At 48.0% G+C, this 27,260-nt stretch overlaps 1 protein-coding gene across 8 annotated transcripts in view; it reads left to right on the top strand.

Moving 5' to 3' along the window:
- The window catches only part of LOC123763004 (ligand of Numb protein X 2), a 281,655-nt gene extending 257,020 nt beyond the window's left edge, over window positions 1–24,635 (top strand). For all 8 annotated transcript variants that reach the window (XM_045749972.2, XM_045749927.2, XM_045749945.2 and 5 more), the window contains 7 exons: window positions 2,150–2,242; window positions 7,273–7,382; window positions 17,965–18,071; window positions 19,560–19,809; window positions 20,876–21,930; window positions 22,077–22,199; window positions 22,618–24,635. In XM_045749972.2, the coding sequence (XP_045605928.2) occupies window positions 2,150–2,242; window positions 7,273–7,382; window positions 17,965–18,071; window positions 19,560–19,809; window positions 20,876–21,930; window positions 22,077–22,199; window positions 22,618–23,100 (2,221 nt within the window). In that variant the 3' untranslated portion in view covers window positions 23,101–24,635. The remainder of the gene's footprint in view (window positions 1–2,149; window positions 2,243–7,272; window positions 7,383–17,964; window positions 18,072–19,559; window positions 19,810–20,875; window positions 21,931–22,076; window positions 22,200–22,617) is intronic.
- Window positions 24,636–27,260: the final 2,625 nt, after the last annotated feature.

Genomic DNA, 27,260 nt, shown 5'->3' with positions numbered 1-27,260 from the left:
ATTCAACCTTAAGTGACCATAGAATTCAGGCATGTCAAACAGTGTCCGCAGAGGACCATACGGGTCACATTTGTGTTGTCATGAGGGCCACACACCACAACTAATTGAAGTCATTTAATACAAAAAATTGCAGAATATTGTATCCTTTGTATTACATAGTATTACACTATGCTTTGCAGGTGTGCTTACACAGGGCCGCGTGTTTTACGTGCCTGCGGCATAGATGCTTAGTTCGGCATCAGGCGTTTGTGATGAAGCTTGCGGCGGTGGTGGTAGTGGCGGTTCGTTAGTAATTAGACAATTACATTCGAGGGTGTGATGTAAAAGCTAGATGCTAAGGTAAATAACAGGTTTATTACTACTAACATCCTGTGCTTACATGAGGTTGGGCGTAACTTTAGTGTCGAGAAAAAGTTTAATGTTTATAAACTCCGGGGGAGAACACGTCGGGTCAACGGGCGAAGTGTAACTGGGTCACGCAGAACTTTGTCCTCCAGTCACGGACCATTTAATCAGTTTAACAGACTTTGAACGACATTTGGAAAATGCCGCCTCTAATGTCTTTACAGCAACTGATGTAAAGACAGTTGCTGTAAAACATACTGGGGCGAAGATGCGGAGAGAGATGCAGAATGGAGCCAGTGAGGAGTAGCGGTGCTGTAGGCACAGAGAAGTGTCGGAACATCAGAGGTCCACAGCTGTTTAAATAACCTCCCAGCAAGCATTAGAAATATTGACGGAACAAAAGAACTAAGTGGAACGGAACGGAACCAAGGAACTAAAACTAAGTGTTTCTTGAACAGTATCTTCAAGAAACACTTAGTTTTAGCAAGAAGTGCCAGATCAACCTGGTTGCTATCATGTGATAGCCTTACGACACTAGGAATCTGGGAGTAATTCTGTATACATGCCAAAATAAGGTTATATACATATAACTGGAAACCCACAGTAGCATGGGGGGGGGGGGGGGGTAACATTTCATTCACTAGGACGATCGCAGACTCGAATACGGGCCCCCCAAAGCACGAGCCGTTGTTTTACCGACCAGATCATAAATGCTCATTATCTCGAAGTATCTCGTAAGTGCTTAACTGTTACCTTAACCGAGACTCAAGCCTCCTGATAATGGCGCTCTAGGGAAGGTTTACAACATAAACTGCATGAAAGCTTGGGTAGTAACAGTTGAGCTGATCGATAGAACATTGTTACATTACCCTCGTTAACCCAAATCAGCCGGGGGGGGGGGGGGGGGGGGAGGAGGATATAACGTTTGCACCTAGAAATTTCTAGCCCATCCTCCTGGTTTGTTAGTACTTATAGTAACGATGAAGACCATAGTACATATAGCGACATACAATGCAATTTGAAAGTAGAAATCTGTACTATTGAATTTGGACAACCCGGTAAAGTTTTTTTTTTTTTTTTGTTGCTAAGACAACCTAAGCTAAGCTCCCTAGGCCTAATACACGCTATCTGAGGCCTAATATAGTACACGTGTGTTACTATACTAGGCCCCTAGTACCTTGAGGTGCTTCCGGGGCTTAGCGTCCCCGCGGCCCGGTCGTCGACCAGGCCTCCTTAGTATAGCATATTTATAGTATAGCATAATTACCTAGAATATTTAAGTGTTTTTTAGCTTCATTTTTTCGAACTCTATAAAGTGAATAGCACCAAATTCTATCTAATTGCTTAGTACGTCAATGTTTATACTATGGGCACATAGTATAGACAAAAACTAAAAAAAAGAAACTGCTATATAAACCAGAGATGGGTTGGCAATGTGGGTACCGACCAGGCAGGAGGCCTGGTCGACGACCGGGCCGCGGGGACGCTAAGCCCCGGAAGCACCTCAGGGTATCTAGTACCGCAGTGGTCCTCCGGCTTTAATACACTAAGGTTTGAGGAGGAAGAGCGATCATCAGCTTTGTGTAGTGAAACTTTTTGGTAATGACAAAAGTTTTTATTAATGAAGTGAGAGAATCCTTCACTTGCTGTTTAATTTCCTAACATTACCGCCGCCATCACACAGGAAGGCTGGCAAAACTAGGTCAGTAAAAGCAAGGGAAAAATGGCTGGGAATGTAATGCTGGTTTATGCAGTCCTGGAAATACTTGGTGTAAGGCTATTAACTTTGTCTGTCTGTTTACAGGTTGTTAGAGAAACTCAAAGTAAGATGCCCCAATGTGGACACGTGCACTATGGAGATGCCGCGAGGCGACCTGGAAGATCATCTCAAGTACAGGTGAGTTTATTGACCTGACCTCGCTTAGTTGATACACCTGACCGCATGGGGGGGGGGGGTGTTGGCATGCGTGGCTAGCATGTTTGTATGGGTAGTGTTGATACGCCTGGCTGGCGTGTGTGTGTGTGGGGGGGGGGGGTGTTGGTACACCTTGCTGGCGTGTGTGTATGGGTGGTGTTGGTACGCCTGGCATGTTGAGCGTCTGTTGGTTGGCCAGCCTGGTGTGGCGGGAAACGACGGAAAGTTATGTATTATAATAAAGGTTTGAAAACAATTGAACACTACCAGCTTCACTGTTTCAGCTATCATAGTGCCAGGATTAACTTCAAACAAGTTCTTATCACCTTCAAAGAGCCTTTTAATATCGAGCACATAATAGTGTGAGGAGACCGCATTGTTTGATAACACTACTTTCTATAGCAGTTCAAGTATGTTTATTGAGACAAGAAAGAAATACATCTCAAAGGATATTGCTTTGAGGCGTATTTCTACGTAGCTTAGGATATTTCTACTCTCCAACTATAGCAGTTATCTTGTGCAGGCGATGAGTCACAATAACGTGGCTAAAGTATGATGACCAGACCACACACTAGAAGGTGAAGGGACGACGACGTTTCGGTCCGTCCTGGACCATTCTCAAGTCGATCTTGAAGCTACCTTATGCTGTCGAAGAAAGAAAGACTTAAATATTCATGTATAAGCTGATTAGAATTGTATTTCACCTTCGCAAACGCACATTAATCACATTGTGTTGAGCACTCAACAACCAACTGTATATGTAAGAGAACAGATCTCTAATCCTGTCCATGGAGAACAGAAGAAAATGAATACATGCTGGTTAGTGTTGTAAATGTAGATCTCACAGCCATGCTAATACTATTTAAATCACTGGTGCTGTCATGTCATGAGTATTGTTCAGTACTCACTACCCCCCCTTCAGAGCAGGAGAGTTCTGAAATAGAAGGAATACAGAGAACCGATAAAACATTTCAATTATTGGCACCGTCTATAAGCTCTACAAATGTACTCTCTGGAAAGGAGACGAGAGAGGTACAGAAGAATATATACAAGGAAGATACTGGAAGGCCAGGCCCCAAATTTGCAGAGTAGAATAACATACTGGAAAAGATACGGAAGGAAATGCAGAATGGAGTCAGTGAGGAGTAGCGGTGCTATAGGCACAGAGAAGTGTCGGAACGTCTGAGGTCCACAGCTGTTTAAATAACCTCCCAGCAAGCATTAGAAATATTGACGGAACAAAGGTGGATGTCTTCAAGAAGCACTTAGATAAGTTCTTGCAAGAAGTGCCAGCTCAACCTGGTTGTAATGTATATGCGGGCCGCTCCAAGCAACAGCCTCTTGGACCAAGGTATTACTAGTCGAGCCTGAACCCAGGCCAGGCTTGGACTTGGAATGGGACGGGGGGAAGCAATGGTATCCACAACCACTTGGACGGTCGGGGATTGAACGCCGACCTGCATGAAGCGAGACCGGGGCTCTACCGTCCAGCCAATTTAAAAAAGAAAAAATGGAAACATCTTCAGGTACGCTTGGTGGAATATGACCGTAAGGTGATAGTGGTAGGGTAGTGTAGTGTAGTTAGTGTGTGTGTGTGTGTGTGTGTGTGTGTGTGTGTGTGTGTGTGTGTGTGTGTGTGTGTGTGTGTGTGTGTGTGTGTGTGTGAGAGTGAGAGAAATAATGTGTGGATAATTTGCTCTACTGTCTCCAGGAGAGTGGATCCACCCAACATTGCACAGTAACTTGTGTGTAAGAAAGTTCATTTATGTAAAACTGACTTAAACCATCTGTTGCCTTCTGACCTCACCCCCCCCCCCGCCCCGAGCACCACCCCACCCCACCACCACCTGCGTGGCGTCAGTAAGGCTCCTGACCGCTCACCACCACCTGCGTGGCGTCAGTAAGGCTCCTGACCGCTCACCACCACCTGCGTGGCGTCAGTAAGGCTCCTGACCGCTCACCACCACCTGCGTGGCGTCAGTAAGGCTCCTGACCGCTCACCACCACCTGCGTGGCGTCAGTAAGGCTCCTGACCGCTCACCACCACCTGCGTGGCGTCAGTAAGGCTCCTGACCGCTCACCACCACCTGCGTGGCGTCAGTAAGGCTCCTGACCGCTCACCACCACCTGCGTGGCGTCAGTAAGGCTCCTGACCGCTCACCAGACCAACATACTCGCCTGTCGGTCGCAAATCGATATGCATAAAAGATCAGACATTCCTGCATTTGTTCACTTTTGCTCTCCCCCCAACCCCCTTTTTTCCCCCCGATGTTTCAATATCCCCTCTTCCATCTTTTCCGCCTTCTTTTCTTCCCCCCCTTTTTATCCCGTCCTCACTCTCCTTCCCCCCCCCACCTTCCTCTCCCCTCCAACTTTTTCCATCCTTTTCTTCTTCTTCTTCCCCCTCTCTCCTCCCACCTATCGTCTCCTCTCTCTCCTCCCCTCTTTCTTCTTCCCCCTCTCTCTTCCCACCTATCGTCTCCTCTCTCTCCTCCCCTCTTTCTTCTCCCCCTCTCTCTCCGCTCCTCCGCCCCTCCCCCTCTCCGCCACTCCCCCCTTTCTCTCTCTCCTCCACTCCCCCTCTCTCTCTCCTCCACTCCCCCTCTCTCTCTCCTCCACTACCCCCTCTCCTCTTCACTCAAATATCAGAGAGGGGCTGGAGACGGCAGGTACACACGAACCATGCAGAGGTTTACATTTTTGGGGACCAGGAGTCAATAGCTGGGGTAAGAGAGCCCCGCATCAGCCACGACGGGATGGAGGGATTGGAGGACGAGTAGAGGTATGGGGGATTAATGTGGGGGAGAAGGAGGGGAAGACTCATGGAGTATGAGTCAAGAAGAAACACACAAATAATACTAACATACAAACATGTATATAAAACATTCTCTCTCTCTCTATCTCTCTCTCTCTATCTCTCTCTCACTCACTCACTCACTCACTCACATATCTAACATTGATTTCCAAACATTTTCCGTTCTTACCTGTATAGATCGTCACACATTTATGCTCTTCGACGCGTCTAACTCCTTGAGGTGACTGACAGTTGAACACAAACTACAAAGAGCATAGAGAGCTCTATATTTAATTATAATTGGGTACTAAAATCTAACTTCTCTTGGAATACTTAATTATGTCTTTGAAAAAAATTAGTAACCCCATTGCTTTAATAATTAAACTGATACGCAAATAGCTAATGAAGTCACTAGCTGGCTACAAAGCTGGAATGTGAACTAAGGTTTGTGTGTACAAACATTAAGACGATTGTCTTCAATCGTCAAGATGTTCTAAATGTCGTACCAAACAAACATTGTTTATACTGTAAACTTTTTATATAGTTTGTTTTGAAGTGTAAACAACACGTGAAGTGCATTTCTAAAGATACAGCTGGATCCATTACCCAACAATAATTATAGTTCATACAGGATTGCATTAATAAGGATTGGATTACTAATGAATGCATTAATACAATAAGGATTGGATTACTAATGAGTGCATTAATACAATAAGGATTGCATTATTGCAAACCTGTATGATAAGCCGGAAGATGCTGTCTGCTCACCACACAGTAATAACTTTAGAGCCGACCAAGATAGCCACCCAGGCGGTAAATATATTAAGTTGATAAACGAGTTGAACAGTATTGTGGTCAATGAAAACGGTATGGGATCTTCAGCACATTGTCATTCATCAGAGTAAACCTCTTCCTTACTCCGCCCTCACTTGATCCTGGAAATTACATCTGCAACTTTTGACGGCATTATGAACATGCTATTCTCAAGTTTTGAACTTCCCCGCATATATAGTTAGGGAGCTGAATTGAGTTTACAACTTGCCGTGGAGCTGGCAACTTGATTGTCGCAGTTATAGTAAAAGAAATTATATATAATATATATATATATATATATATATATATATATATATATATATATATATATATATAATATATATATATATAATATATATATATATATATATAATATATATATATAAATATATATATATAAATATATATATATAAATATATATATATATAAATATATATATATATAAATATATATATATATATAATATTATATATATATATATATATATATATATATATATATATATATATATATATATATATATATATATATATATATATATATATATATATATATATATAATAATAATATTATAAAGACACATACATATACATACAGTATATATAATTTCAAATCAATTCACTATAGAGGAAAACGCGAGCCTTAAATGTACGACAAGCTTGCATAAACCACCAGTTTATGTAACCGAAACACACTTCCTCGTGAAAGGACTCGAACCTTAGATAACCAGGCGTGCCAAAAGCACTGGCATATAGAGTACTGTGACCAATACACCATGACTGACTGTGCACAAGTGTACATGACTGACTGAATACAGTACTCGATATGCCAGTGCATTTGGCACGCAGGTTATCTAAGGTTCGAGTCCTTTCACGAGGAAGTGTGTTTCGGTTACATGAACTGGTGGTTTATGCAAGCTTGTACTTTTAAAGCTCGCGTTTAACTCTATAGTGAATTGATTTGATGATTTAAGAATATATTCATATATAACCAAGACGATTGAATCATTGAGAGACGCTAACATTACTGGCTCAATGGACGCAGATGCATTTAGTCCACCACAGCGTAACTTGTGCGTTCTGTCTTAACACTCATCCTGGTAGCACTAACGTAACTTGCACACCCCCCCCCCCCACACACACACACACACACTGTGTGTTTGTGTGTATATTTACTATTTACATCTGCTGAATCGAGTTATTAGCTCTTGGACCCCACCTTTCTAAATTATTTTTCCTCTATTATGTCTACTACATATATTTCTCTTACACGCAGTGTGTGTGTGTGTGTGTGTGTGTGTGTGTGTGTGTGTGTGTGTGTGTGTGTGTGTGTGTGTGTGTGTGTGTGTGTGTGTGTGGAGATCAGTGTTGCCACTAACTTGTCGTTCCTGCCCTGGTGTTGCAGGTGCCCAGGAAATTGGGTGTCGTGTCCTCACTCCACGTCTGGATGCGAGTACCGCGGTTCACAGCGCTCCATGACCACCCACCTCACCACCTGCACCTTCAAGGACCACGGTAAGTCGCCCTTCAACCCCCTCCCACCACGGTAAGTCACCCTTCAACCCCCTCCCACCACGGTAAGTCACCCTTCAACCCCCTCCCACCACGGTAAGTCGCCCTTCAACCCCCTTCCACCACGGTAAGTCACCCTTCAACCCCCTCCCACCACGGTAAGTCGCCCTTCAACCCCCTCCCACCACGGTAAGTCACCCTTCAACCCCCTCCCACTACGGTAAGTCGCCCTTCAACCCCTCCCACCACGGTAAGTCACCCTTCAACCCCCCCCACCACGGTAAGTCGCCCTTCAACCCCCTCCCACCACGGTAAGTCACCCTTCAACCCCCTCCCACTACGGTAAGTCACCCTGTAAGTCACGCTGGCACCCGTACAAAAGTTCGGGGGGGGCCAGCGTGAGTTCGGGTGCGGTAAGTTGTCCTACAGACCAGTACCGCCACCCATGACTCCCCCAGCCAGCGAGGGGTGCCAACACAAAGGGTTCTGGTACCTCTGAATGTAACCTGATAGTGAGATGTCGGAGAGGTTGGCTATACTGGTCCTTGAAGCACGGCGCTAATGCCACAAGTGAGGAGGAACACTGCGTGAAGAGTGAAGCGGAGGAATGCATGACTCGAATTAATACATGAAAGGGTGCAGCAATGCCAAAAAATAATGGAGGGGGGGGGGGTTAATTACTGTATATACACAAAATTCAAATTGAGTTTTAGATTTATTTAAGTTGCCGAGTTACATAATTGATACGAAGGTGCTGGATTGTTTGAACTGTTAGTTATATATATCTTAAGTTGGGGTGGTTGGGTGACCGACTCGCTTGGGCTCCTTCGACAGTATCGACTTATTTTCCGAGCCACGACGTCCACCTCAGGCCGAGTCACCTCCCATAATACCCTCACCCTTCCTGTGTGTGTGGGGGGGGGGGTTTGTACTCACCTAGTTGGGTTGGGGGTTATTGTGATGGCAGAGGAGTACGTGGAGCTGCGGGTGTTGAACCCCCCCCACTTGTGTAGTGTCGTTACTTGAAAGAGAGACAGAGAGAAGTCGTGAAAGCCACCTCCCATCTGCATTTTTAAGGCCAGATTCGATCAAGAATTCGAACGTCAGAATAGTTAAATTATAACGCGACCGGTAGAACAAGTCTAGTAGGGAGGGGAAGCATAAGGAAACTAGACCACACTTCCCCGTAGTCAGATAAGTTACCTTACTTTACCCACTGGCAACCCTCACTTTACCCACTAACACCCTTCACTTTATCCACTGGCACCCCTCACTTTACCCACTAACACCCTTCACTTTATCCACTGGCACCCCTCACTTTATCCACTAACACCCTTCACTTTACCCACTGGCACCCCTCACTTTATCCACTAACACCCTTCACTTTATCCACTGGCAACCCTCATTAGCAATTTCAACAAATTCCAATAGTACAGTTATCGGTAGCTTCACGCAAGACCAGCTTGGCCAGCAGGGCCGTAGCTTCACGCAAGACCAGCCTGGCCAGCAGGGCCGTAGCTTCACGCAAGACCAGCCTGGCCAGCAGGGCCGTAGCTTCACGCAAGACCAGCCTGGCCAGCAGGGCCGTAGCTTCACGCAAGACCAGCCTGGCCAGCAGGGCCGTAGCTTCACGCAAGACCAGCCTGGCCAGCAGCGCCGTAGCTTCACGCAAGACCAGCCTGGCCAGCAGCGCCGTAGCTTCCCGCAAGACCAGCTTGGCCAGCAGCGCCTTAGCTTCACGCAAGACCAGCTTGGCCAGCAGCGCCTTAGCTTCACGCAAGACCAGCTTGGCCAGCAGCGCCTTAGCTTCACGCAAGACCAGCTTGGCCAGCAGCGCCTTAGCTTCACGCAAGACCAGCTTGGCCAGCAGCGCCGTAGCTTCCCGCAAGACCAGCTTGGCCAGCAGCGCCGTAGCTTCACGCAAGACCAGCTTGGCCAGCAGCGCCTTAGCTTCACGCAAGACCAGCTTGGCCAGCAGCGCCGTAGCTTCACGCAAGACCAGCTTGGCCAGCAGCGCCTTAGCTTCACGCAAGACCAGCTTGGCCAGCAGCGCCTTAGCTTCCCGCAAGACCAGCTTGGCCAGCAGGGCCGTAGCTTCACGCAAGACCAGCTTGGCCAGCAGCGCCTTAGCTTCACGCAAGACCAGCTTGGCCAGCAGGGCCGTAGCTTCACGCAAGACCAGCTTGGCCAGCAGGGCCGTAGCTTCACGCAAGACCAGCCTGGCCAGCAGCGCCTTAGCTTCACGCAAGACCAGCTTGGCCAGCAGCGCCTTAGCTTCACGCAAGACCAGCTTGGCCAGCAGCGCCTTAGCTTCACGCAAGACCAGCTTGGCCAGCAGCGCCTTAGCTTCACGCAAGACCAGCTTGGCCAGCAGCGCCTTAGCTTCACGCAAGACCAGCTTGGCCAGCAGCGCCGTAGCTTCACGCAAGACCAGCTTGGCCAGCAGCGCCTTAGCTTCACGCAAGACCAGCTTGGCCAGCAGCGCCTTAGCTTCACGCAAGACCAGCTTGGCCAGCAGCGCCTTAGCTTCACGCAAGACCAGCTTGGCCAGCAGCGCCTTAGCTTCACGCAAGACCAGCTTGGCCAGCAGGGCCGTAGCTTCACGCAAGACCAGCTTGGCCAGCAGCGCCTTAGCTTCACGCAAGACCAGCTTGGCCAGCAGGGCCGTAGCTTCACGCAAGACCAGCTTGGCCAGCAGGGCCGTAGCTTCACGCAAGACCAGCCTGGCCAGCAGGGCCGTAGCTTCACGCAAGACCAGCTTGGCCAGCAGGGCCGTAGCTTCACGCAAGACCAGCTTGGCCAGCAGGGCCGTAGCTTCACGCAAGACCAGCCTGGCCAGCAGGGCCGTAGCTTCACGCAAGACCAGCTTGGCCAGCAGCGCCTTAGCTTCACGCAAGACCAGCTTGGCCAGCAGCGCCTTAGCTTCCCGCAAGACCAGCTTGGCCAGCAGCGCCTTAGCTTCACGCAAGACCAGCCTGGCCAGCAGGGCCGTAGCTTCACGCAAGACCAGCTTGGCCAGCAGGGCCTTAGCTTCACGCAAGACCAGCTTGGCCAGCAGCGCCTTAGCTTCACGCAAGACCAGCCTGGCCAGCAGGGCCGTAGCTTCACGCAAGACCAGCTTGGCCAGCAGCGCCGTAGCTTCACGCAAGACCAGCCTGGCCAGCAGCGCCTTAGCTTCACGCAAGACCAGCTTGGCCAGCAGCGCCTTAGCTTCACGCAAGACCAGCCTGGCCAGCAGCGCCTTAGCTTCACGCAAGACCAGCCTGGCCAGCAGCGCCTTAGCTTCACGCAAGACCAGCTTGGCCAGCAGCGCCTTAGCTTCACGCAAGACCAGCAGCGCCTTAGCTTCACGCAAGACCAGCCTGGCCAGCAGCGCCTTAGCTTCACGCAAGACCAGCCTGGCCAGCAGGGCCGTAGCTTCACGCAAGACCAGCCTGGCCAGCAGCGCCTTAGCTTCACGCAAGACCAGCCTGGCCAGCAGGGCCGTAGCTTCACGCAAGACCAGCCTGGCCAGCAGGGCCGTAGCTTCACGCAAGACCAGCCTGGCCAGCAGGGCCGTAGCTTCACGCAAGACCAGCTTGGCCAGCAGCGCCTTAGCTTCACGCAAGACCAGCTTGGCCAGCAGCGCCTTAGCTTCACGCAAGACCAGCCTGGCCAGCAGCGCCTTAGCTTCACGCAAGACCAGCCTGGCCAGCAGCGCCTTAGCTTCACGCAAGACCAGCCTGGCCAGCAGGGCCGTAGCTTCACGCAAGACCAGCCTGGCCAGCAGCGCCTTAGCTTCACGCAAGACCAGCCTGGCCAGCAGGGCCGTAGCTTCACGCAAGACCAGCCTGGCCAGCAGCGCCTTAGCTTCACGCAAGACCAGCCTGGCCAGCAGGGCCGTAGCTTCACGCAAGACCAGCCTGGCCAGCAGCGCCTTAGCTTCACGCAAGACCAGCCTGGCCAGCAGGGCCGTAGCTTCACGCAAGACCAGCCTGGCCAGCAGGGCCGTAGCTTCACGCAAGACCAGCCTGGCCAGCAGGGCCGTAGCTTCACGCAAGACCAGCCTGGCCAGCAGGGCCGTAGCTTCACGCAAGACCAGCCTGGCCAGCAGGGCCGTAGCTTCACGCAAGACCAGCCTGGCCAGCAGGGCCGTAGCTTCACGCAAGACCAGCCTGGCCAGCAGCGCCTTAGCTTCACGCAAGACCAGCCTGGCCAGCAGGGCCGTAGCTTCACGCAAGACCAGCCTGGCCAGCAGGGCCGTAGCTTCACGCAAGACCAGCCTGGCCAGCAGGGCCGTAGCTTCACGCAAGACCAGCCTGGCCAGCAGGGCCGTAGCTTCACGCAAGACCAGCCTGGCCAGCAGGGCCGTAGCTTCACGCAAGACCAGCCTGGCCAGCAGGGCCGTAGCTTCACGCAAGACCAGCCTGGCCAGCAGGGCCGTAGCTTCACGCAAGACCAGCTTGGCCAGCAGCGCCGTAGCCAAGCCTCGTCCTGGGCGTGACAGGGTGACTGGCAGCGACCAAAATATCTCCTGTGTTCTCCACATAAATGCTGGCGTCCGGAGTGCCTTGGTAATGAACGTGTGTTTACCCGTGCACCGCCTCACGCCTTCTCCAGCGGCTTGTTGACCTTATCCTAATGTATTTAGCCTGTAATCCAGCTCTCTCTCCCGTTGTTTATCCTGGCTTGTTTACCTTTCCGGTGATTGTTTGTGGATGGCTGTCGTCATCGGTTATTTCCCTCGGGAGTGTGCTGTTGCTTGGGGCTATTTTCGTGTTAATTATCAGTGGTTTACACCAGTCTGTTCTTGGGTTATATTCCACGAATAACTGCTCCTTGTAGCCCAGGACTCCCCACCCCCCCACACACACTTCCTGCAGCCCCCGGACTCGCTCCCCAATTATCTGCCCCCCCCCTGACTCCCCCTATCCGCTACCAGCAGCCTCGGCCTCCCTCCCCCCTCACTATATCCAGCCCCAGAATCCCCCCGCCACTACCTACAGCTTCCCCCCCCAACTCCCCCTTCCCCATCCACACCCTGCAGCCCCCGGGACTCTCCACGCACCATTAGCTACCCCAGTAGGGGGGATTGCTACGATTTACCGCGTTTAATTCCTCCTGGCCTGGTCACTGGGCGACATGTCACTACAACGGTTTATCACAGACGGTAAGCTTAAAACTGTCCCGCGTGTTCATACGGTTATGGTACAGACTTCACTGAAACAGTGCGACAATATAAATATTATGCAGTAGTTTAGTACTCTTAAATTGATTTAACTAAATCATTACAGGAATTACATAAATCATTACATGATAACCACCTTCAAAATTCTCAGGGGAATTGACAGGGTGGACAAAGACAAACTCTTCAGCACGGGTGGAACACGAACAGACACAGGTGGAAACTTGGTACCCAAATGAGCCACATAGACATTAGAAATAATTCTTTCAGTGTCAGAGTAGTTAACAGATGGACTGCATTAGGCAGTGAAGTGGTGGAGGCAGAATCCATACACGGTTTCAAATGTAGATTTGATAGATCCCAATAGGCTCAAGAATCTGTACACCAGTTGACTGACGGTTAAAGGGCGAGACCAAAGAGCCACAGCTCAATCCCCGCAAGTATAACTAGGTGAGTACACCTCCCCCCCCTCAACACCTCATCATCCCCATTCTACCCTATTCACGTTACCCCATTCTCACCCACTGGCATACCATCTCCCCCCCTCCCTGGCCAGCCATCAAACACCAGTGGGTCAACATGGCACCAAAGCCTGTGTTTACCTTTGATATCTCTACAGTGTGCGCCTCTTATGGGATCCCGCAAGCCTAGAGCATCAGCAGCCTCCCCCACCCCCCACCCCCATCCACCACCACCACACACACATTCAACTAGTATTCAACTAGGTGAATACACACACACACACACACACACACACACACACACACACACACACACACACACACACACACACACACACACACACACACACACACACACCACACACACACCCGCTTTCCTTGTCCTCCTCCTCCTCAAAAACACCGACAAAGGGACCCACAATTTAGTGGTTAACGTCTTGACTCGCACTCTAAGAGAATTTCTAATTCCCGGCCGATACAGAAATAATTGGGCAGAGTTCACACGATGCCTTTGTTCACCTAGCAGTAAATAAATACCTGGGCGTTGGTCAGCTGTTGAAGGCTGCGTCCTGCAGGTGTGTTTGTACGTGTAATTTTAAAAGTAGAAGGATAAGGATGTACGAAAACCAAATAATAAAAGGCGAAAAACGTGGTAAAAACTACTTGTGTATCTCCCCCTTCTCTAGCATCAAAGAAAACGTGCATAGTACCAAATTATTGAAATACTGTTTGGATTACCGCAGACTTTTACCAACAACCCATCCTCCTGGAATGACAGTATTTGTAGTAACAATGGGGTGCCAATTATGGTAAATTATGGGTGCTTTAGATGAAACCCAAACAGATGGCTATCTTGTGGAAACATGAAATTACATCGTCCTGTCATAACACTAGACAAAAAGAAAATGACATTCACCCATAAGTTGGCATATAAAGAGTGGCAATTTTTGACAAATTTTCCTTCACAAGATGTGTGAAAAATGTTGCAGTCAAATGTAAACAATCGTGTTTACAAAGACGTTTACAAAACACCTGTGTAAACCCCCTTTACCTGTGTAAACCCTCGTTACCTGTGTAACTCCACCTGTGTTATCCACCCTTCCCACTCCCCGACCACAGGACACAAGACCATGGTGGCGTGGTGTCCCTCCTGCCCTGGGTGGCCGCAGGGACACCACACACGCCCGCAGGGACACCACACACGCCCGCAGGGACACCACACACGCCCCCAGGGACACCACACACGCCCCCAGGGACACCGTCAAAGCCCCGGGTATCGGCATGCTGTCAGCAGCAGCAGCCTGCTGGATATAGAGGCGCGGTGCCGCCCCCGTAATTATTGGCGGTACAAGTGCCACTCCACCGCCGTCACCTGCTGAAACACTCGAACGAACACGCACGCACGCACACGCACACGCACACGCACACACGCGCACACGCACACACGCGCACACGCGCACACGCACACGCACGCGCACACACGCACACGCACGCACACACGCACACGCACACACGCACACGCACGCACGCACACGCACGCACGCACACGCACGCACGCACACGCACGCACGCACACGCACGCACACACGCACACACGCACGCACGCACACACGCACGCACGCACACGCACGCACACACACACACACACACACACACACACACACACACACACACACACACACCACACACACACACCACACACACACACACACACACACACACACTCAACGTTGTAACATTCTCCGTTTCCACGATCCATATTTTTTTTTCCACACTCGATCAACACACCGCTCTCATGTTGAAATCAAAGATGACTGTGGACAATATTGAATCAAAAACTCCCATTGTGGCTCGGGAACCATTTGCTGTCCTTGAGTAAATGGTTCCCGAACTACACAAGGCGTTGCTCAAAGGATTCCTGAGCTAGTAGCTTAGGTACTGGTATTGCTCAGTAGCTGAAGGTAACGCTACCTACAACCTCCAGCGCCATCACACGACCCCATCACCAATATCCACAACCTTAACGCCTAAGTCACCACTGACCACAACCACCCACTAACTCCTATTCATAAACAAGCCAGCGGTAGTCCTCCCCCCAACACTTCTCCCTCCCACATCAAGTTTAGGAGGACATTATCGGTGATATCCAAGGGTCGGTCAGTATGGACATTATACCGCTCGCCCGCCCGCCTACCGAGTTGGACCGGGGCGAGAACGGTTGCCCTGCGGGCCTTGCTGGTGAAGAGCGGGGGGAGGGTGCCTGCAACAGATACTGAGCTGCTCTCTTGCTCTCTCTCTGCTCTCTTGCTCTCTCTGCGCTCTCTGCTCTCTCTGCGTTCTGCTCTCTGCGTTCTTGCTCTCTCTGCTCTCTTGCTCTCTCTGCTCTCTTGCTCTATTTCGTCTTTGGAGAGAGAGCAAGAGCGAGCGTAAGGATGTGTAATAAACGACGAGAATGTTTTGTTTATTAATGTTGGGTTTATCCTGATTGTGTGCGCGCGCGCGTGTGGGGGGGGGGTGTTATAGAAGTGGGTGTATGCTATAGGTGTACGGGTGTGCGCACTCGCTCTTGATTGTCATGTGTACATACAGGCCCAAGTATGCGCGGATGCGTCCAGGTTACTCACTCGCAAATTTAACTCTCCCTACGGTGTAGCACGACTGTGTACCCTATAGTACACTACAGGTTCTCGTAGGAGTGATAAACTAACCAATACAATTAGTGAGATTCAGCCTCCACCATGGGATTACACCCCAGTCATAAGATTACCCACACAACATGGGTTTACCTAAGCCTTTCCTCCCCATGAATTCCCGGGTGTGTGTTAGCCTTGTAAACCTGGTAGAATAAGTCTATCTTCGTTCCGGCATTATTTCTAATGGTTGTTGGTAGAGTATTGAACAGTCGTGTATTTCTCTCTCTCATTCACTCTGATGTTCAAACTGTGTTGGAACACGAATAAAGGCAGTGAATAGGAAGGAGGAAAACGAATAATAAGAGGAATATCTGGATCGGTGGCCGGTAAGTATTGGTCATGAGCCACGACAGGTGATGGGCTGAAAGGGATAGAACCGGACAGGCAATGGCCCATCCCGGGTACAAGGACGCGCTCGAGAATGTTACGGTGGTGGTGCCCGGAAGCAGAACAGCAAGAGAGGAGAAGAGAAGACAGACGGCGGAGAAAGAGGAACAGCAGTGTTGAAGAATAGATATGTTGCAAGATGAGAGAAGGGGCGGTGGGGGGGGGGGGTTGTTGAATGAGGGTTGTTTGGGATGGAGAGGAAGGTGGAGTGGTTTGGGGGTGGGGGGGGGGGAGAATGGGAAGGGGGTGTGGAATGGCAGGCCAGTGTACAGTGGTTTTCTGAGCCAGTTATACTGCTCGGCCAGGGACCTGGGATTCCATGCTTCGACCAAGAGATTATCATAACGGAGTCACCACCAGCGTACTGCTAGTGAGTCATACTATATGTAATGATATTCAGGCTGCTGCTGGAACTTGTCGGATCTACATTCTACATTCTCCTTTACTGGCTGTCTGGATGGTTGCCTGCCTGCCTGTCTGACTCCCCTTCCCTTCCCTTCCCTTCCCTTCCCTTCCCTTCCCTTCCCTTCCCTTCCCTTCCCTTCCCTTCCCTTCCCTTCCCTTCCCTTCCCTTCCCTTCCCTCCCCATCCCTGCCAGCCTCCCCATCCCTGCCAGCCTCCCCTGACAATCGTCGACACAAGTTTCCCATTTCCACTGATAAAAAAAAGGTCTATTGCTTTTATCGAGTGGCGGTGAGCCAATATTCCGATGACACCTTGTGGAGCGGCGGCGGGGGTTGTGGAGCGGCGGCGGGGGTTGTGGAGCGGCGGCGGGGGTTGTGGAGCGGCGGCGGGGGTTGTGGAGCGGCGGCGGGGGTTGTGGAGCGGCGGCGGGGGTTGTGGAGCGGCGGCGGGGGTTGTGGAGAATCGGAGGTGGATGTAAAGTTGTGGTGAAGGTTGTTTAGATGTGGCAGCGGAGTTGAAGGTCGTGCAAGGGAGGCGGCGGCGGCGAAGGTTGTGGGAGAGGTTGTGGAGTGAGGGTTGTGGAGGTTGTAGTGTGGCAGAAGAAAGAAGGCTACCGATGGAGATTGATGGTCCACCTGTAGTTATAAACAGTCTCATCTAATCTCAGGTTTACAAGGTGGACTCTTAACTTCTTAACACGAAGTCACTGCGGACAGAATACGTCAGGTCTGTCAAGAGTACGGGACACACCTAGTCTATTTTATCCTTTGGCCAGAAGATTCCATTACCAGGCCCCACTCTTCTTCAAACTTGTCCTGGCCCCCTCCCTCTCCTCTTCCCTCTCCCTCCGATGGTCGCGTCCTGTGAGGGGGGGGGAAGTTATCACCGTCATTACCACGATGACCAGAGTTCTGCCAGTCATTATCTCTAATGAGCTTAAAACACTATTGGCCGTATCTTCCTGCACCCTCACTTTCCTCCCGTCTTCCTCCATCCCATTTATCCCTCTCTGTCCCAACATACTCTCCGTCCCACATTCCTCCACTCCATCATCTCTCTTCCCCCTCCCTCCCGTCCCTCTCTCTCGCGCTCTTGCTCTCTCTCTCTCTCTCTCTCTCTCTCTCTCTCTCTCTCTCTCTCTCTCTCTCTCTCTCTCTCTCTCACAACCTCTCCATAAAAAATCTAGTTGTTCTCAGTGGCAAGAGCAATACAAGATTAGCAGTTTTCGATTAAGCTTAAATTGCAGCAGTAAAAGCTAGGTGCTGGGCTACCTGCTCTCTCGCGCGCTATTGGCAACACTGTCCTTACCACTATACTTATTTCTGCAAGACGTATCAAAATATAAAGTCAAAAGATACAAATACATGTCCTAGTTAATAATAGACGGTGTTTGCATTATTTACGTGGAAACATTTCCACTTCGTTTTCATATACTGTGTTTTATTTTTTATTGATTCTGTTGGCCTTTTCCACAGGTGTGTCGCGTCCGCCCATCTTGGAGGGGGAGATTACACACCTGGAGATCCCTCGCACTCACACAGCCCTCGGCATCACCATCGTCGGGGGATCAGACACCCCTTTGGTAAGACAGTGTCATCATCGCTGTGCTGACTGAGAGAGCAAGGTGATTGAGGGGTGATTGAGAACTGCCACTCCCAGGGTAGGGTAGGTGCTTCAGTGCTCCTCCTAATTCGTGAAGATCACGGATTGCCGTTTTGAACCATCTTTTGTTGACATGAGAATTATTTATATAAGAGTAGCATCCGGAGAGGACGCCATCCGGACGTTGGGTGAACGCCCAACAGATGTAAACAAAGTCTTCCAGTGCGCCATAGGAAAACACAATTTAATAAAGATCTTCCATTTACGATTTTGTGGCAAAAAAACGAATTAAGACTGTAACCTTGACAGCCATACCAACCATATCCACATAGGAGAAGGTAGTCTGCTTACAAAATTTCAAATAAGAGATGGAAACCAATTATTAAACTTTGTTACTAGTGCTCTCTAGGGCTAAACATAGTTACACATTTAATGCATACCAAGTTGTTGAACTCTGAATATGCGGAAGAAATTTATTGCCTGAATCCATTAAACGAAAGGTCTAAACTATTGGAAACTCTCTTAAAATTTCTCATTGTTCTTTCCTGAAATGCAAGCGAGAGATGCATTATAATCTCTACCGGTAAAATAGTTCCAAATCTTCATACCAAAACAGTTCCTTACGAGAGGACACCCAGGTGTTCGTGCACTCATTGACAGTAGGGATGCATTAACTTGAGGCATAACTATATAAACATAAAGGGCTCTTAAGAGTTGTCAGCACCTTCCCTCTAAAGATAAGTGTGACCTTACATCAGTGTTAGTGTTTGCTTAACTTCAGAGAGGAAAACCCTTTAGTAATGTAATTTTTTAAATAAATAGAATCGATGGTGCAAGATTATCCTTATAATAATTACCTGGATATTTTTGGGGTAACCACCCAAACGAGAAAAAAACGACCTTTATTTAGGGATATCCTGGAGCTACTGGTTCCAGCAATATTGTCACTGCTAGTCTTGCTGTCATGGACGGCCGAGCCCATGACCGCACGTACTCCGTCAACACAAGAGCACTAAACACTGAATTGAATATTTATAAACAGACTTAATATGAAAGTACAGATACAGTAGACTCGTACTTAATACTATGTACTGAGTAATCCAGTAATGTGCTTTGAGTTGCTTAACTGACGTCCAACAGTGCTGCTGCCACAATACTTTGTGAAAGGATCATTTGGCATTGGATCATTTGGTTATTTAGATACCACTTTGGTGAATACTAACGTGGCACAGCAGATCCAGCTGTGTAAGCTGTAGACTGCCATAAAGATGTCTGTTGTATGTCACAGCTCGTCTATGATCAAGATAGTTATTATATGTATTTATTGATATGGGTATTATTTTCATATTAATATGTATTATTTTTTTTGAAAACTTTTTTTTTTGTTTACGAAAATCTTGCTCACGATATAATGTTTCATTCAAAGTTCAGTGAACCTTGTGTTTTTAATCTATGCCACTATCTACAGCGATGTGTGGTGGTGCAGGAGGTGTTCCCAGACGGGTTGGTGGCCCAAGATGGCCGCCTGCAGCCTGGCGACCAGATCATCGAGGTGGACGGTGTAGACATGACGTCAGCCACTCACCAGGTGGTGTGTCAGGCTCTGAGGCGTCCCCAGACGGTGCTCAGGCTCGGTGTCTATAGGGAGAGGATTGAGGCACAGAAAGCATTGTCGTCTGCACCTGCGCCCCCTGCCACTACCCACCAACCACAGCCTGGTTAGTCAGCTGCCTCTGGATCTCTAGTCAAATGCGTCTATCATAGTCAGTTCGAGGTTTCCTTTCTTATTAGAGAATCACATTTATCTTTCTCATGTTGCCAAGCATTGCTGCTTTATCACACTTGTTCATTGGCTTCAAGTTGCATCGCGTTGAAGACGTTGAATAACACTTTTATTAACATTTGAAATAATTGAAGGTATTCTTGCTTGCTTGAACCGACAGTAACGAGTTTATACTTCTCAGGAAATAAATATCATTAGACGAATGACTCGGCCAACAGACGGCTTTAATATGTAAATCGATATATTCATGATATCCTACTAACCTGTTCATATATATTTTTTATTTCGTGCATGATAGAGTATTCATGCATTTATTCTCCCCCTTTATCTTAACGAAGACCATTTGTTGTACTTTAGGGGAGACCAATAATCACATGGTTGTTATTGTCTGGTGTCCGACGGTTCCTCCACACGTCCCACATACTGTTGTAGGCCTCCAGCTCTCGCCTCATAGTGTCACACCCCACAACCTGTGTGTCACCCCACCTCTCGCCCCACAACCTGTGTGTCACCCCACCTCTCGCCCCACAACCTGTGTGTCACCCCACCTCTCGCCCCACAACCTGTGTCACTCCACCTCTCGCCCCACAACCTGTGTGTCACCCCACCTCTCGCCCCACAACCTGTGTGTCACCCCACCTCTCGCCCCACAACCTGTGTGTCACCCCACCTCTCGCCCCACAACCTGTGTGTCACCCCACCTCTCGCCCCACAACCTGTGTGTCACCCCACCTCTCGCCCCACAACCTGTGTGTCACCCCACCTCTCGCCCCACAACCTGTGTGTCACCCCACCTCTCGCCCCACAACCTGTGTGTCACCCCACCTCTCGCCCCACAACCTGTGTGTCACCCCACCTCTCGCCCCACAACCTGTCACCCCACCTCTCGCCCCACAACCTGTGTGTCACCCCACCTCTCGCCCCACAACTTGTCACACCCCATAACAGCTGTGAAACAATTTTAAATTTATGAAACATCTAAATGTGTCAATATTTTGCAGGTGAAGCAATGATGGTCATATTGAGAAAGGAAACAAGCCGACAGCTGGGGCTCAAGCTAGGAGGGAGACGTACTGAGCCTGGTATTTTCGTCATGGAGGTACTTGATGGCTCAGTGGCCGCACAGGACGGCCGACTCCACCCACACGACCGCATCCTGGCCATCAATGGTGCTGACGTGCGCTATGCTCGCCTTGACCATGCCTCGCGCCTCATACAGCAAACGCGTCACCACGTGAGTCTGGTTGTGAGCCGTGGCCCTGGAACCAGTGTTGTAGACTCCTCAGGTCCACCCCCAGAATATCAACATCTTTTCCGACGACCGGATCCGGCTCTTCCTGTCCACCACTGGCGCACCAAATCAGCACCCGACCGTCTCGTTCCTCGCCTCGACTGCCACGGTAAAGACATGAACAAAAGCCTAGGGGATGTGACAGATGGTCTGGAGGATGATATTGGGAGTAGCGTTGATGACGTGGGTCTTTCTGCTTCCTGCGAATCCCTAGATGACCGTGTGTCAGTGACTCGCAAGGAAGGCTCTCTGCGTCACTCCAATGGGTCATTGAGTATACCTGGAGAACCCTACAGTGGATCGCTTGGCTCTCTCAATGGAGTAAACAAACATTACCAAAGTAACGGATCGCTTGGCTCGATAAATTCTCCTCTTCACCAAAGTTCCGGCAGTTTGTCATCAGCAGTAAGGGGAGGAGGAACCGTGGTGGAGGAGGATGTGGGGCCACCAGCACTGCCACCACGACACCGCCACGCCCTAGCACGAACACGCTCAAGCGATCAACTCGACCCACCAGACAACACTGACAGCCCGCGTGACAAGTTGCAGGAGTCCCCAAACCTGGATGTGTCTGTCCAGAGTGCCGGGTCGGCCCTGTCCGGGGGAGGTCCTGGCCAGGATACTACTGATGGCTCCACTAGCAGCCGTATAAGAGGACGTCGCTCAAGAGATTCCAGCGATATGTCTGACCTCGTTCATGGTTTCCGGAGATCACTGCGCATCGAGAGTACACAACTCCACCAGAAAACTGTCACAATCTCCAAGGTGAAGCTTTCATCAAGTTTGAGTTTATACAAAGCACATAATCTGTCTACATTTTTACCTAGTAACTTTAATAGTTTGTTTATTATAAGGGTTAAATTATGCAAATTGAAAGTTGACATCGGCATTAAAATCTGGTGGTTTTTCAGGGTGGAAACGAGAGCCTGGGCATGAGGATCGGTGGGGGCGTGGGCAGCAACGAGGGAGACACTCCCATCTACATCGCCAACATCAACCCTCAGGGTCCCGTCGGCAAGTCCAAGCAGGTCAAGGTGCGATCACGGCCACACATTCTATTTTCCCATCTCCATTTCCTTTTATCGTTACCATATAAAGTACAAGAGAGAAACTAAAGGATAGGTGCAAGAAGAAGCATATTATTCAAGTAGTATTTTCTATTTTTTATTTTGGAGATTCTTTTTCAAGCATATAATTGGGGAAAATAAGTAATTTTAATATAATGTTAGTTCTTTAAATTATTACTCTTCAAATTTTTTTTGTAATGCCCTCTGCTTTCAATTGTACGTGTACTTGTGTAACTTTAAGTTAAGGAATTACGACTTCGAATGATGTCTGCTGTATACCTGGAGCGTACCTGGAGAGGTTTCAGGGAGTAGTACTACTCCCCGAGCCCGGCCTGAGGCCAGGCTCGACTTGCAAGACATACAAAATTGTTTTTCTCCTTTACAGAAAGGCGATGTATTGCTGTCGGTAAACGGCCAGTCACTTCTCGGGCTGACCCACGGGCAGGCGGTGGCACTTCTGAAGGCCACGGCGGAGCTGGCAGGCGTCACTCTCTCCCTACTGGATGGTCCCGAGACGTCACTGGGCTCTGCCAACTTTGTTCCATCGTGGTTGTACTGGCAAAAACTGCCACGTTCATTGCACGTCTCTAAGAGCGTGATATTGCATAGGGCTCCAGGAGCCTCCCTCGGCTTCAGTATTGTTGGCGGTTCAGACCCTCAGCGTGGTGCTGAACCGATCCATGTCTTATTCGTGGTACAGTCATCCCCAGCGGCCATAGATGGCAAGCTGCGATGTGGTGATCGACTGCTATCAGTGGACGGTCACTCGCTAGAGCAGGTACGACATTCGTCGGCTGTCAGCCTCCTAAAGCAAGCTGGACAGAGAGTGCATCTGGAGGTGGTGTCTTGGTTGGGGACGGAGCTATAATTTATAGGTTTGGGCATCGAAAAGTAGACCGAATACAACTTTGCCATCCATTGACGCTTTAATTTCACACTAGAAACCATTGTGATCTCTCAGGAGGGCAGTGTGTCCAGTTGAACGCCAAGTTTAACGTCATGGAGGTATTGTGTTCTGTCAGAAAGTCCTCAGGTGCTTGATGGTGAGTGGGAGGCGTCACGTGCAGGACCGCAGTAGGAAGCCATCGGCATCACCTTCTGCAACAGGGATATTTAGTGCCTTCTTTATCACACCAATACTTGCTAGTAGGTAACCATCTTCTTATATAAGGATTGTTACTTAAATCCTTCAACTACAGTAGCTGTGATTTCATTTAGGGTTCCTCTCCAAGAAGAACTAGTCCTATTTGTCTTAGGGGCCAAAGGTGACGGGAAGTACATTAAGTTATTGTAGCCAAACTTATTGAATTTAAACATTTTCTTCTGTAATTATCAGAGGTTAAAAATGTTGAAGGAAATAAAGGAAAACAGGAAGAAAACTCCATACTGGCGCACCCTTTTAGTGATTTATAAAGGTTTAGAATTTTGTTGCCTACCGTTGATTATAGATTATTAGATAAATGTGGGTGATTTGTTGTTGGTCTCCTGCCTGTGTGGATAACGTGTTCATGTGGTGTCCATTAGGTGCATTGTTGAGCCAGCTATTACAGTACTGGAGACCTTTACTGTGCTAGTTCTTACCCCTAGCAAGATGCACACTAAATTTAGTGTACTTTTAGAAATGGCTAGTAGTAATTAATAGTTTTAGAAAGTAACATTATACTTTTTAATTTTTTAATTTTTCATAGCCAGTTTGTAGTGATCTTGTTTTAAACAAGAATTGTTCCTAACACATTAAATGTCAGTCATTTAGATGGCACTAAAGCCGAATTTCTCCAGCTTCTGCCTTAATGAAGTCGACCCAGAAACCCTGGGAGTGCCTCATGCCTGTTTGCCTTTCAGAATGTTATTTAGCAGTGATACTGCTCTTGTTCTTCCCTGCAGCTCTTGCAACTCTTAAACTACTTTGCACATTGTTGCCAAATGCACAATGCTCCTATTTTGGATACTGTCACTAATTTGGATGCTGCGTCTGGTGTAGAGATTGTCATTTAAGCGGACCGTACGTCTAGTATGGACTTTGCGTCTTATTAGAACGTTGCGTCTAATGGTGGTGTTGTATGCTATGTGGGTTTTGCATGTAATCTGGATGCTACTTCTAGTAAGGATGTTGCGTCATACTTAGACGTCGCCAACTAACATGCAAGTCATACACAAAATTGTTCAAGAAAATAATCATTTGTAATTTTGTATACAAAAGTATGAATTAATTTAATGTATATTAAGTACATTCTTTCCTTATGAAAAGTGCCGAAATTACTGCTAATTATGCTAAGATCCAGGGATGTATTCCTGGCTACCTGGAGGGGACACACCAGCATCCATATACCAGTTGAATTTACCTTGTGATAGTGTCAGGTATGTCTTGTATTTTTGTGGTTAATAAAGTATGTACTTTGAAAATAGTTTACATTAACCTCTTAAAAGTATTATGAAATTATAATTAATGGAAGAGTGAATTATACCATAGGAGTTAATAGGAATAAAACACTAGACTGCAGTGGTAATACTCGTCCCGAGAGTGATTTTGGCCTAGGTTCGTATCCTGGCATGGAAGGATTGACTAGGGCCTCAATCCTTAACTACGCATTTCTGTTCATCCAGCCGTAATTGGGTACCTGGTTCTTAAACGATTGTGGGTCGTATTCCAGGGAAAACTAGTGGATAAGGCTTACCATAAGCTATGTGATGAAAAAAAAAACACTGCCTACTAAGGAGGTTTACAGGTGCAATTTGTCGAAGTCCTGAGAGAGTGGAAGGTGGGCAGGGCAAAAAAGAACCGAGATAAGGAGAGTTTTAGCAATGTATAGCTACATAGCCTTCCGTCTTGGTGCCTTCTCTTGATACCTTAGCAATGTGTCCGACTTTCAGCTCGTCAAACGTTTCCTTGTCATTTGCCCTTCTCTCTTATTTCTGTGATCACCCCAAAACATACAATTATTTATCAAAAGAAGGCACGAAGCCGGAGATGCTATGTAGCACCCATCTCATCTCGTCTCATATTGAAGGAAAGGGAACTATGAGGAGAAAATGCTAAGCCATTACGACTTTTTTTTTTCTTTTATATTGCTATTCTTTTCTTTTATATTGCTCTGTCTACTTCACCTCTCTCTTTTTGCTATTATAGGAATAAAAAAAAAAAGTCTAAACACCTATGATGTACTTCAACCTTCTCACCTTCTACCTCGCATTCTTACCTTGTATACCGACTTTCTATACATCTCTTTATTTATACGACTTGATAACGGTCAAGGACGGACCGAAACGTCGTCACTTTATTTCCAGGTGTCAGGGTTGGGTGTCTAATTTTCAGCCACGTTATTGCGACTTATTGTCCACAAGGGAAACCGATTTTACTCACAATATTTGTACACCAAAAACAATCTTCATAAGCGTTGATATATTATTGGTTAATTATATAATACTATATTGTTATTCTTATTATCTTATTGCAAATATTAACTTATTCAAACGTTCTCTAACAAACCAGAAAAAACTACTGATAATAACCGGCGCAGGAATATCCCTGCAGAAAGAAAATCAAATTCACCCAGTCTGATCGAACGAGTTGGTGGGAGGCCGGGAGGTCTCGGTGATACCTGGAAGGATGACAGGAAAGTGGCAATGGGAGCCAGAGGGCTGGGAGGAAAGTGCCAGTACGACGCAGAGCGCGTCAGTAGGACCCTAAGAGCAGGAAGGGAAGTGTCAATGGGACCCAGCGAGTTGGGAGGGGAGGCAGGGAAGTGCCAGCTAGTGAGTCAGTGGGCTACAAAGGACTGCAGGGGTCGACGAGGACAGAGGCGAGTCACTAAGACCAGGTATATAACCTTGCTGCCTCCCACCTATCTCATTATCTTCAGGCACAAAAACTCTGCCAATCGGGATTATTCACGATTATGGAAATTACTTCTCTAGACTTAGCGCTCCTGAACACCCGCCGAAGCGAGTATTTCTCCACTGTTCCTTTATTTTTGGAGAGATATTACGATCTTGGCAAAGGTGAACTCCTTAAATTTAATGTAAATCACTGCATCAATTTCTCAATATTACTATTATTCTTAATTATTTTATATAGATTATTTGTGATAGGGGAGAGATAGACATTAATCTCGGAGCCAATTAAACAAATTATCGACCATCATCACATATTATGTGATTTATTATGTGGACCACATATGTGGTCCACAATATGGTTTTAGAAAAGGTCGTTATGCTGCTGCTCTCGTTGTATTTCTTCACAAGTGGCCTAAGTCACTGGATGGATCCAAGATCAGCTGCGTTATTGCATTGGTCACGGCAAGTGTGTGTGATCGGGTGTGATAATCTGCACTTTAACCCCTAAGTTGAAGGGCTCCGTTTGCTTCATTTTACAATTAATAAAGGATCTTCATTCAAAAACGGACTTAGTAGTACTCAATGGGGAAGAATCGGGGCCACTCAGTTGCTTGCATTCCACAGGAAAGTGTGCTTAGACCCTTGCTCTGGAATGTCAACTTCGAAGATCTGTTACACCACATTCCTGAAGCTCAGGACAATGCTGATGACACACCTTTACACGTGGAAAAGAAATACAAACATCTACGAGGGTCATGAATCATAAACTTTCCCTAACATCTTCCTGGGAAAGGCACAATATTGCAAATCGGGCAGGCATACAAATGATTGGCAAAAACCGAGTGCCAAGTGATTAGCTTCGTTCGCAATGTATCGACTTTAACTCTTCAATGACAATGAAGAGTATGATATGACCCATATGCCGTTAACGTTAACGTTAAATATGACCCATCGCCGTTTTCAGTAATTGGCATATTTTCGGTATAAAAAGTCGTAATTTGAAAATGAAAAAAGGTGCAGAGAGTCAGAATTCGGCTCAAAAATCACGCTCAGGAGTAAAATTATAGACATTTCAGATATTTTGAAAACTGCAGGGGGGTTTGGGCAAAATATGACCCATCGCCGTTTTCAGTAATTGGCATATTTTCGGTATAAAAAGTAGTAATTTGAAAATGAAAACAGGTGCTGAGAGTC

This window comes from Procambarus clarkii, chromosome 5, assembly GCF_040958095.1.
Source record: "Procambarus clarkii isolate CNS0578487 chromosome 5, FALCON_Pclarkii_2.0, whole genome shotgun sequence".
NCBI lineage: Eukaryota > Metazoa > Arthropoda > Malacostraca > Decapoda > Cambaridae > Procambarus > Procambarus clarkii.
This window is presented reverse-complemented; position numbering and strand designations above follow the sequence as displayed.